General features: G+C 43.3%; 1 protein-coding gene across 1 annotated transcript; it reads left to right on the top strand.

Moving 5' to 3' along the window:
* The first annotated feature begins 383 nt into the window (after window positions 1-383).
* On the top strand, window positions 384-12,152 carry abcf2a (ATP-binding cassette, sub-family F (GCN20), member 2a). The gene is made up of 15 exons (XM_066680690.1): window positions 384-540; window positions 4,655-4,830; window positions 5,569-5,781; window positions 5,934-6,116; window positions 6,597-6,768; window positions 7,061-7,156; window positions 7,405-7,507; window positions 7,620-7,715; window positions 7,809-7,928; window positions 8,082-8,171; window positions 9,019-9,129; window positions 9,596-9,658; window positions 9,803-9,931; window positions 11,406-11,609; window positions 11,711-12,152. Exons 1-15 carry the CDS (start codon window positions 401-403, stop codon window positions 11,816-11,818), a joined length of 2,004 nt encoding a protein of 667 aa, XP_066536787.1. The 5' UTR covers window positions 384-400; the 3' UTR covers window positions 11,819-12,152.
* The last annotated feature ends 365 nt before the right edge of the window (window positions 12,153-12,517 follow it).

Raw genomic sequence — 12,517 nt, 5'->3', positions numbered from 1 at the left:
AAAAGATGCTGAGCTTCTGAGTGAACGTAAACCAACAAAATGGCTGCTGCCAAGCAAATATGCCACAGTATATTTGTTTAATGCTTCTGGAGGTATACAATGCCCTAAATCAAACTAAAGGGTCCAGCAGTGCTGTTGCTGCACTGTAGAGCTCATCTGATACCACTGCAGACTGGCAGAGCTGCCTACTGATGATATATCAGGCTCTTGAAGGGTTGTAAAAAAATTCATAGGGAAATATTATGCTCAGTTCCAACGGTGGAACATTTGTCCACAAACTTTTGGCCACGGAGAATCAAATAGCCCCTTTTTTCGTCATAGCCCAGCAGTGACGCGGAGACGAAGGCGCCTTCTCGCCTGCTACGCAACGCCGTCCTGCGCGGGTTCGGCCAATCAGAAGATGGTGCGTCATCGTCCTCGGGCGCTGATTGGCCGGGGTGCCGGTATTGAGGGCACGCGCCGCGCTGCCGCTGGGTTCCATGAGAGACGGTTGGCGCTCCTTCAGCACGGCGAGGGAAGAGAGAAGAGGAGAAACCGAAGGTAACGTGTTAAAGACCGGATTTAACGGCGGGTTTACAATAAAACGGATGGCTATTAGATACCGTTTTTAAGGGCTACACTCTTACGGATGTGTAAGAGGTTAATGTCAGTATTTCTGGGCGGGCATATGGTGTACAGGCCGAGTTTTTGCCGGTAGTCCGGAGACACAATGCGGACCCGTTATGAGCTCTGTATTAATGCCGGTGTTCGCTTGGGTACGATCAGCATAACGGACATAAGTATCATTTTTCATCCCAGAAGACGTTTTAAAAGTCTTTTATCCAGTACCTCTACCCGTTCGACGGGATAGCCTCCTTTTTGGGCCGGTTAGCTTTAGCACTGAGCGTAGCATCGTGGTTTGAGCCACTTCATGAGGAGGGGGGGGGGGTTGTGTAACTCTGACGTTCCACCTTAAATGGGACGGCGGTCACAGCCTGGCCTTGTGTGAAGAAGCTTCTCTGTGGTTTCTCTGATGCCGATATTATGGTCTGTCTTTTGAAAGGATTAAGAAAAGCGAGGGTCAACCGTTAGCTAACGTTTTCGCACCGTCCATCGTGATCCAAGATGAGTCACGGCTTTACAGGGGAAGGCCAGATAGTCTCAAAAATGACTCAAGAGGTTTTAACATGATCCTTTTTAATGTGAAATGGTTTATTGTAGAGAAATGTACTGGCTCAGATTTCTTTACAGCGCCGGTGATAGGAGCCGGGGGTTATGACGTCTTCAAATCCCCTTTTGCTTACTGAGTAAAGTCCTGAAAAAAAAAATCACAGATGTGGAGGTTATTTTTTAAAAATAATCGTTGGAGGCCTTAACTGGCACCAATTAAACTACACCTCTGCCTTTGTTTGTGTGGGTCCATGAATATGAAGGATCCCCTCCTCTCAGAAACGTAACTGTGGCCCGCAAGTCAACCGTGATTGGTTTCTTAGGTTTGTGACATAAGAAACCCTAGCTATCTGAACTTTTTGGATTTTTTTTTTCTTTAGTGCCATTCAAATTAGTTTAGTTTTTCAGAGGATGTCTGTGATATAGATTTTACAGCCGTCCTCGGTGATAAAACTCTACAATCCAGATGGCAATAAAAAACTGCCATCTTTCTAGAGGATGCCAGTTTCTAGTTCCTGAATTGTAATGTGTTGTAACATCATGAGCACGGTTCTAATTCCCATTATATAAACATAAAGCTAGTGCTATACCTGGTATAATCCCTCCATTTATCAGCCTGCCTGATCTCCCTTTTTTCATTGATTTTATATCTCCTGATAACGCTCTCCCAGGATAAATCTGGAGAACTTTTAACACTGACACCAAGTAACTGCTTCAGTAAGTCTCCTGCTTGGAAATGATTTCCTTTGTGTCTATGGAAGGTGCTCAGAGGCTAAATACAGTGCACAGCAGTACCCAAACTCTCTCTAACGCAATGTGAGACCTGCCTGTTAAAACACAGTATTGCATCTGGACAGGAATAAAATAATGAGAGATATAAAAGTGATCAGACTTAAGTCAAAAACTGTAGGTCATTCCGCCTGTAAATTTCTACAAGGACATGAAGGGAAAATCACAGACCTGGTTAATTCAGACACAAATAAAACCACAGAAGAACAGTTTTTATAACTTTTCAAATGCAGAAGCAAATGGACACAGTCCAACAAACCAACTCAGATTCCTCCGAACAACTTCACACACGTTTTCAGCCGTCTAAACACAACTATTATCCAGAAATATTATGCTTTATTAAACTGTGTTTGAGCCCCACAGACGCTCATTGTGAAGCAGAGTTTTCCAGTTTCCACTCTCCACTCATGTATGATGGCATTAGCTCTCTTCTTTTATCCTTTCTACTCTTTGTGATGGTCTCTAATACTCTGGCTCAACATCTTTCATCTGTAAATGTTCTACAAAATTGAGGGGAGGCATATTGGGCCGGGGGAGGATTGTGTTGGTGTTTCAGAATGAGGGGAACGTGTCTTAGTGGTTTGGAAGTAAACGCCCTCATTGACGTGCTTAGCTGTACTTTCCCCTGCTGGATTAAGCAGATGTGCAGGGTGTGTTAGTTTTCAGTGACTGAACATGGAACTCGTCAAATTGTTGTAAATGGGGTTGGCGCTGCAGTGTGCACACCATGCTGTTATGTTATAAGTCAGATTGCTGCATGTGATTTCTTATTATCCAGCGCCGTGTTTTCTGAATGACCTAGTGTTGCACGGTGTACTGATACTAGAAAAGTATCTCGATACTTTGTCATTAAAAACGGTACAACACCCTGTATAGTGAGTATCAGTACTTTAAGGAGAAGTGTTTTAAAATAACAGCGATATTTTAAATGCAGCACTTTGCCTCCTCTCCCTCTCAATTATTTTGCCGCTAGTTTTAGCACTTTTCAGACCTTCTAGCGAGTTATTTAAAACTAACAAAAAATGACTAGCACCAGTGGCCTTCTGTACAAACCTCAGCTACTTTTTATAGAAGAGAATCACTGATAGCACGACTAGTTAGAACACCAGGACTGACCGTGAGCGTACAGACCCATCTCTCCCTCCTGGAGACATGGCTCACTCGGCGCTGCTCGTCTGCTCCAGAGAGGGACCAGCACACTCGGTCCGCATGGAAGCTTACACAGATCAGAATGTGCACAAAGTGCAGCCAAATTGTTTGGCTTCTGTTTGTTGAATGCATTGCTTTTTCTGAACTCCTGAACCGAGATCCCTGAACTGATTGATGCAGCCTTTTTCAAACAGTAAACACTACTTATGAATGTATGACACAGAGCCAAAGGCCCGGTTAGACCCAGAAATGGTGAAACGTCACGTGTGGCGTCACACTTTACAAAAAGATTCCAGTGATTTTTGCCGACCGCCCTCAGCTTGTAGAGACAGTACATTACTTTTCCTGACGTTTTAGGTTTTTGCAACGGTACCGAGATATTAGGCAGGTATCGTATCAAACGTCATAATTTTGGTATTGTGACAACACTAGACACCTACCCAAACACATCCCTAATCAGAGCAACTATGTTACTTGAGTGACTGTTATTTGCACTTTAGTAGTAGGCACAGACTCTCACTGCTGTTTAGAACTGTCCAATCAGAGCAGTTCATGGTGTTGATCTGGAGACTCAGTAGTGATCAGCACCTTTTTTTTTTTTAAACCAGTACTAATCACTAAGATGGAAAATAAGAATAGGCCACTTTTCTTAAATGATCACCTACTGAACTGGAATAGGGAATGGGTAAATCTATCAACACTAAATGCACTCCCCTTAATTTATATGGCAGTGGTGAACAGCCTTCTTTACAGGGAGATCAGCATGAGCCACTCAGCAAGAAATGCTTCATTGGAGGTTTTGCGCTTGAAATGGTTGATGCCGAACAGTCACAGGTATCCACACCTGCAGAAGGCATCCTCTTCGTCCCTGCCACAGGGGAGCTTCCCTGTCCCGGTGTGTGACATGTCCGCTGACCCTCGCGTGAAAGCCACACAGGGGAGTAGGAAATGTGTGCACTGCAAGAAGAAAATAATGTCCGTGTGCAGATATTGCAGTGGTCCTCTGTGTAGTTGTGGACAGGATCTTTACAGAAGGGCATCTCTTTGCCTTTCGTCTACGGCATCTTTTTGTTTATTTTGGGCACTTCATTCTGGATTTGTGCTTCTAAAATGATTAGAAATCACTTTAAATAATGAAAAGCCTGGATGGTGAATGACTATCTGCGCTCAGGTGTCTACTTCAGGATAAGCCCTGCATTGTCATTACACTGTATGTACCACTGAAGGTAACTAGTGTTAAAATGTATTAGTACAGTTAGTAGAGTTGCTATGTTTCCCTCCAGTAAATCAATTTCACATTAAACCTGTCCAAATAATGAGGGCAAAATGATTGACTGAATTATTGATGAAGTAGGGCTCATCAGTGGAATTCCACTTTAGGTCTGGAAGGTTATACGTGGGTGATAGCTGTTGGCCTAATGTTGCACTATTGGTCAAAAAACCAAGTGTTTGGTTTGTTTTTTTACTTGGAGATAAAGGCTTAAGTAGCATCAAATACCCATCTCCACTTTGACAGTGTGCTCACCTTTTTGTTGAGGTGTTTACCCTCTGCTTGATGTATCTACAGGGCTTTATTCCTGTTCCTGGTATCAGCAGTTGCCATGCCGTCCGATCTAGCAAAGAAGAAAGCAGCCAAGAAGAAAGAAGCAGCGAAGGCACGTCAGCGACCCAAGAAATCAGACGAGGTTAATGGCGAGGGGAAGAAACCCGAGGGCCAGGAGAATGGTACAGATGAGCTCAATGGTGAGTCCAACCTGTGTTGTGTGAATGAATAAACCTGTGGGATGAACAAAGGCATGTTCAGAGAGGTTTGTTGTGCTTTTTAGAGACAGGTGTCTACAGTGTAACAGTTTTTGTATTAAATATGACAATTGTCAAATGAAGCAGTTGAAAATTTAAATGAAGGATTTATTTCCTGATGAGCTCCATACAGGGAATGCTGTATTGTAAGTGAGTATTGGTTTAGACGATTTAAAGATGGTGATTTAGATGTTAAAGGTAATGTGTCGCTTATTGATACTTGGGGCCGTCCCATGCTTCAAGTTACAGTTAAATTAAGTGATACCTCAGCCGTTAGCGTACTAAAAGTGCACAGTTGGCTTCTCCCTGTCGTTGAATGGGGTGGCCATGTCCCTCATCTCATGTCCTGGTGTCAGCCAGTGCTGCTGTCTGTCGGTCTGTGCTCTCCTCAAGTGCTTTGGGCTCTCGGGCGATGTTGTATTAGAAGCAATGTGAAAAGGAGGAAGCTGATGAGCGTCTTGGATGTGGTTGTCCTTACTTTCAGTGTTGGAGGGGGTGGATTTGAGACAGCAGGGTGAAAATTCAATCAAAATATGGTGTGTATATAAATATATTCAACTACTGGCCCAAGAAATGTTGATGTTTTTGTGAGCTAAATGCTTTCCAGAACGTGCCTGACTTTTATAAGTGTCCAAATCCAACCTTTTTTTTAACACGGTAATGCCGTTTTTTTCTCTACAGGAGTTGCAAGTCTGACTAAAGAGCTGGATGAGTTTGAGTTGAAGAAAACGGAGGCACGTGCTGTGACAGGGGTCCTGGCGTCCCACCCAAACAGCACAGATGTGCACATCAGCAGTCTATCGTTGACCTTCCATGGGCAGGAGCTGCTCAGTGACACTGCCCTGGAGCTCAACTCCGGACGCCGCTATGGCCTTATTGGTCTCAATGGAACAGGTGCACTTGAAGATTTATGCCTTTTTTTTCCCCAGGAAGAAGCTCCTGGAATCTCTGTAGCTGTAATGAATGTTCCTCTGTAAATGGTGGCTGTGCTGGTTTGGCCTTCTAGTAGTTTATGGTCAGTGTCATTTGCCCCTTTGTTTGTTCAGGTAAATCAATGTTACTGTCAGCCATTGGCCACAGAGAGGTCCCCGTTCCAGAGCATATTGACATTTATCACCTGACGCGCGAGATGCCTCCCAGTGAGAAGACGGCGCTGCAGTGTGTCATGGAGGTCGACGAGGAGAGGATCAAGCTCGAGAAAGAGGCTGAGAGACTCGCCCATGAAGACGGTGAGTTTTGTACACTGAACTATAAGCCATCATTCTAGCTCAGCTGACCACTACGCTACTTCCTAACTTTTAGAAACCCCTCACTGACTGCACTCAATGTGGACACAGATTCACCTACACCATGATCAATGGCCAGGACTCGATAGGTATTGGGACGTAGGTTTAGGAATGCATTCAGGATGAGTTTGGGAGATCCAGAAGTAATCCAACGTCAGAACCTGACCTCCCATATGCTCTTTTGACTGAATAACATCAGATACTCAAAAAAAATACTATGTATTAAAGCCACTGATGTAGTGTTTGTAATATCATGGATTGCTTGGAGTGGTGTAGCCTTGAGAGCACTGTCATTGAATGGTGGTCCCTATTTAAGGATGCAGTCTTTAGTTTAGAAAAGTTTGCCTCTTATTTATTCGTTCATACCCATCACACATTTATCAAGTATTCATTCACGCTCTCTATCCCTTCTCTGCCTTTTAGCGGAGAGTGAGAAGCTAATGGAGTTGTACGAGCGATTAGAAGAACTGGACGCAGATAAAGCAGAGATGAGAGCGTCTCGTATCCTCCATGGCCTGGGCTTTTCTAAACCTATGCAGCAGAAGAAGCTGAAAGACTTCAGTGGTGGCTGGAGGATGCGCGTTGCTCTCGCCAGGTAAACTTTGTGCTTGACCGGTTGTAAATATTTGGCCTGTTGAGTTATTCTTAGGTTTATTGAGTGCCATTTCTGTCTTTGGATGAGCCAGATTATCCAATCTAGTTCATCTCCATAATGCGGAAAGATGATGACACAAAAGGCCGAATGATAGCACCGTTGCCCAAGTGTAACAGTGCGGTGACAAAAATTTCAGAAGCGTATTGTCTGATTTCTGCTGACCTACATCAAAATGGCTTCCATAAGCCTTAATCAAAGTGTGGTCAATCACATCACTGTGTGTTCTCTTCAGAGCCCTGTTCCTTAAACCCTTCATGCTGCTCCTGGATGAGCCCACTAACCACCTGGACCTCGATGCCTGTGTGTGGCTGGAGGAAGAACTGAAGCAGTAAGTTCCTGTTCGGTACTTTATTCATCACGTCCAAAGAGTTTCAGAAAGGGTTTTTCGCCGCTGACATGATGTAAACAAAAGGCCGAATTGTAGTTCCGCCATCAAGCAGTTGTTTCTCAGCATGGCTGGATCTTTGACAAAAACTAGACCGAAGCGTTTAACTGATCGACCGGCACGAACCAGAAATATCCACTTTATTCAGTTGTGTATTGATTCTAAACTGACCCCGTTTTGTTCTGCTGCAGATTCAAACGAATTCTGGTGTTGATTTCCCATTCCCAAGACTTCCTCAATGGGGTTTGCACGAATATCATTCATCTGCACCAGCGCAAGTTGAAATACTACACAGTGAGTAGAGGTGTCCTCTAGCCATGCAGTGCATCACTTTAGGTGAATGGACTCCTCATTGAATTCCTTCATCTCTGAAGGGTAACTGATTATATTCTTTCTCTCTGTGAAGGGTAACTACGACCAGTATGTGAAAACTAGAGAGGAACTCGAGGAGAACCAAATGAAGCGCTTTAACTGGGAGCAGGACCAAATCGCTCATATGAAGGTGAGTGTGTTCCTCTCTTTCTGTTGGATGTTGTAGTTGGTGGCTTTTTCAAGGTGGCTTTCTTTAAACCTCAAGCTTTTTGTCTTCCTATAGAACTACATAGCGCGGTTTGGGCACGGCTCTGCCAAACTGGCCCGTCAGGCACAGAGCAAAGAAAAAACGCTGCAGAAGATGGTGGCGTCTGGCTTGACTGAACGTGTAGTGAATGACAAGGTGGGTAACACGGCAGCTTCTTTAATATGTGAACTGGCAGACCTTCTACTTACAGAAATTGTACCTTTTTTTTTTTTTTTTTAAACACTGTGGAAATGATCAGTAATCTTTCAACGTGAGTTTAAAAACAGTCCCTTGTCCCTTGTTTTGCAGACACTGTCATTTTATTTTCCTCCCTGTGGGAAGATCCCCCCTCCTGTCATCATGGTTCAGAACGTCAGCTTCAAATATTCAGATGAGACGGTATGGGTGCTAACCCAGCAACTGGTCAATTAAATAATTGCTCTCACTGGATTACTTTCTTAGCCACCAGTCCAAAGAGTTTGCCATTGTGAGTCGGATAAAAACAAATGCGATCCCTGCAGTAGCTTGAGATTTTACAGAAGCTAGTTTTTGCTGGATGTCTGCCTTTTTTCAAGTGCTATCTCCACCACACACAAGGTCAGTATACTAGGTACAAGGGAGAGAAGAGTTGCAAAATCTGCCCCTGCAGCAGAACCATTTTCTCTTGCTCAGTGAAAGAGGTGCAGCAGTTGAGGCAAGCTGTGGTCAGCATGTAGCTCATGAAAGCAGGGAAGCCGTTTACAGAGAGAGAAATGTTCTAAAAGACTAAATGCTTCAGGTCGCTCACAGTGCAAATGTTCAGGCGACGTGCGTCAAAATCTGGCATTTGATGAAAGCAAAGATTGCGTAGAGAGAAACTGTAAGGCAGGGCACAGTGTAGTGGAATGTTGACAGTGCTCCAGAAGGTCTTTAGATGGAGCTTGTCGCTATGCACTGATCTCAAAGCGAAATTTAGAGGGGCACAAGGGAGTCCAGATATTATCTGACAGTTTTCCCTGTCCTTCCCAGAGCTGTCTGAGCTGGACAGGTGAGTGTTTCTTTGGCAGCGCAGATTGGTGAAAAACCCTTCTCAGTTATGAACATCACTAGGAAAGTGCAGATCCAGACAAACTGAAGCCCACCTTCAGGACCACTCGGGTTGTCTCCAAATGTATTTCATTCTTGGTGCATTTCCTGTTGCTTCATTTTGTGTAGTGGCGCCATCTCCAGGTGCAGATTTTCATGTATGTTTGTTTTTGTTTTTCAGCCATTGATTTATAAAAATCTGGAGTTTGGGATTGATCTGGATACCAGGGTGGCCCTTGTGGGGCCCAATGGTGCTGGCAAATCAACGCTACTTAAGCTGCTCGCTGGGGAGGTACGTGCTTCATTAAACACTAGCACCAACAACTACGTGCAGCCCTAAGATGTACTGACACCCCATCTGTGTGTGCACACCACAAGTGATAAAATCCTGGATTAGGTTCCAGTTCTTCACAGGGCGACACACACTTGCACATTCATTCACACATTCTCACACACTCACCTATGGGCACTTTTGAGTTGCGAATCCACCTATTAGCCTGGACCATGGGAGGAAACAGCACCAGAAGGAAACCCTACAACCCATTTTATATCATTTTGGGAGACAAGAAAAAGTGAGTGGAGCATTTCTGAGGGACGTTTGCATAGAGTGGAGCTGAGTTTCATTGCGTCACTGAATTTGCCCACTTTGTCGTTCAATGCCGCCCAGTGTCGCTGATTGTCATTGAAAATTAATGACTTCTGCCTTTTTTTTGTGCTGTTAAATTGTTGTTGATCTGTGATTTTTCTTCCATCTCCAGCTCCTCCCCACAGACGGTATGATCAGGAAGCACTCCCATGTCAAGATCGGCAGATATCACCAGGTGCTGACCAGCTGTTTGTTCATATTTAACGTGCACTTTTTAAAAATTTTATTCGTATAGTTTAATAGATGCCTAAATTACAATGCACGTGTTGATGTTAATGGGATGCTCACCTGTTCTCTCTCTCTTCTCCTTGTTGTGCAGCATTTGACAGAGCAGCTGGATTTGGATCTGTCTCCTCTGGAGTATATGATGAAGTGTTACCCAGAGATAAAAGAGAAGGAGGAGATGAGAAAAATCATCGGGCGCTATGGGCTCACTGGCAAACAGCAGGTTGGTTGTGTTTGAGCACAGAGACCTGTTTAAAGGGGACATTGTCCCACGAGGGAGCACAGTCCTGGGTCTTAATGAAACTCCTGATCTTTTTTTGGTCAAAATACCAAAAGGATCAAACGTCACACAGCAGCGTTCTTCCCCCATCTAATCAGCCCTGTTCAGAACGGCTGGTTTTGGCACCTGTTGCTTTAAATGATGAGCTGCTTGCTATTCACCCCGACATGAGCGCACAGGCACCGTTTTTTTTGTTATTTCTCATTAACGTGGGTCCAGCGCTGTGATTGGACAGACTGATGGGGTCATGTCTGCGTTCTATGTAAAATGCAGCACATGAACCAACTACTTTTATCCCGTGTTTTTTTAACTTAGTAAATCCACAAAAACATTACTGTGTGGTCTTGTTTCACCGTGTATGTGTTGGTGGGCTCCAGATCTCCTGGGTAATGTGCACATGGACTAAACTTTTAAGGCAGGTTTAATCCAGTGCAGCTAAACACCAGGATCCTGGACGTTTCCTCGACAGTTGATTTAATTTATTTAGCAGTGGTGGACAGTAATGAAGTAAATGTAATTCGTTACTGTTAAGTCCTTTTTTTAAATGTAACATTTCAAAGTGAAATATCTTACTCTTTATGCCTCCACATTTTGAAAATCTGCCATTCCTTTTGGTTTGTGTGGGTAAAATTGCAACGTGTCTCAACAAATCTCCCAGCTCTGCACAAGTCCTCGCACGGCACCGTTGCCAAGGATACAAGTAGTAAGAAAGGCAGACTTTATTTTAACTGTTGTGCGTAATTGAGACTGATTTCTATTAAAAGACTGGGGAACCAAGAGTGACACGAGTCTTTTCACCTACAACGTGTTAAACATGAGTCTTGTTACAAAAATGATAATGGGACATTAGAGCCATAATACGTCCTGGTACCTTTTCTTTTGATACTTAAGTACATTTATACTTTTACTCAAGTGGAGATCTACAATGAGGACTTTTACTGGAGTAATATTTTACCCTGCATCTGTTCATGGTTTGCGTACTTTGTCCACCACTGTTTATAAGAGAATAAGTTGTGACCCTGTCAAATGTCATGGGTCTATAGGCAGCTCATGTAAAGGCCTGTCACAATTGTTGTTTTTTGTGGTCCATATGTTCTCCCAGAAATAATTGTGATTAAATATTGAGCGTTTTATTCCACCGACTATAATGGTATAATAACGAAATTACACTCTATTAAAAAGCAAATAACTTTTAAGAAGAAACTTGAGATTATTCAGACATTGGAACTGGAATATTAAAATAATAATAATTAAAAAAACTGACTAAAATACTGGTGAAATTCATTCTTATTTAAACAAACATGCAAATCAACAGTGGAAAATTGAGGTCTGAGAAATTGAGGGGAAAATCCACATGTTGTAAGAAGTCGATAATGTAACTGTTGTGAAAGGCTCATGTATCTATTTCTGACCCCAGGTGAGTCCCATCAGGAACCTCTCGGATGGTCAGAAGTGCCGTGTTTGCTTTGCCTGGCTGGCCTGGCAGAACGCCCACATGCTCTTCTTGGACGAGCCGACCAATCACTTGGATATTGAAACGATTGATGCACTTGCGGAGGCCATCAATGAGTATGAGGGTGGGATGATGCTGGTTAGTCACGACTTCAGGCTCATTCAGCAGGTGCTCCACTTTCTTTCAAAACTCAAGTCCATCACTTTATACTTTTATTTTTAAAATAAACATGAACAAATTCCTCAATTGCTTCGCTTTCCTCTCAACAGGTTGCTCAAGAAATCTGGGTTTGTGAAAAGCAAACCATCACCAAGTGGAAGAGGGACATCTTGGCCTACAAAGAACATCTGAAATCCAAAATTGACAGAACTGCATGATGCAGCCTTCTCCATTCACTGCGGTTTCCAACAGTCCAGCATCATCTCTGTCGCTCTCCCACTGATAAGACAAGGCAATGCATGCTGCTGATACTGCAGTCCAGGCACCAAGTCATCTACTGTTAGTTTGGGCTTTTATTTTCCCTGTTCTCCTCATCTGTGTTAAGTAAAATAAAATAATTTCAACTTGTAACAGAGTCTTACAGCATTCCAACAGGACCGAGGCAATGCGGATGAAGTCACTTACTAGAGGCTCTTAAAGAGCTTTCTTGTTTTCTTTATATATATTTTTTTTAATTTAAAACTGTATCTGCAATGATAAAGTTGTCTGAATATATCAATAAAATGACTTTTGCCTATAACCACTGATTCATTCCCTCGTGTTGTGGCCTCTGGCCCCGTAAGGTACATCAGGAGAAAACGTACACACAGGTGCTGGTCATAAAATTAGAATAATTCCATTCAAAAAGTGAAACTTGTATATTATACTCATTACACACAGACTGATATATTTCCAAAGGAAATGCAAAATTTACTTTCGTCAGAGAAACGTACTGTGGAGCACTCAGCAGCAGACCAGTCCAGCGGGACGCTTCTGATGCTGTCTCTTTTTCAAGAGTGGCTTTACACAAGGAATGCGACGCTGAAACACATGTCTTACATACGTCTGTTCAGTGGTGGTTCTTGAAGCACTGACTC

This window comes from Hoplias malabaricus, chromosome 9 (assembly GCF_029633855.1).
Source record: "Hoplias malabaricus isolate fHopMal1 chromosome 9, fHopMal1.hap1, whole genome shotgun sequence".
Lineage (NCBI taxonomy): Eukaryota > Metazoa > Chordata > Actinopteri > Characiformes > Erythrinidae > Hoplias > Hoplias malabaricus.
The sequence above is the reverse complement of the archived record's forward strand: the minus strand, read 5'-3'. Positions and strand labels throughout refer to the sequence as shown.

Bases quoted from the DNA above. Each gene is read 5' to 3' on its own strand.
- abcf2a (XM_066680690.1), top strand. From the start codon at position 401: ATGGTGCGTCATCGTCCTCGGGCGCTGATTGGCCGGGGTGCCGGTATT. The intron at 7,157-7,404 runs GTAAGTTCCTGT...GTTCTGCTGCAG, and splicing joins CTGGAGGAAGAACTGAAGCA to ATTCAAACGAATTCTGGTGT. The intron at 11,610-11,710 runs GTGCTCCACTTT...TCCTCTCAACAG, and splicing joins ACTTCAGGCTCATTCAGCAG to GTTGCTCAAGAAATCTGGGT.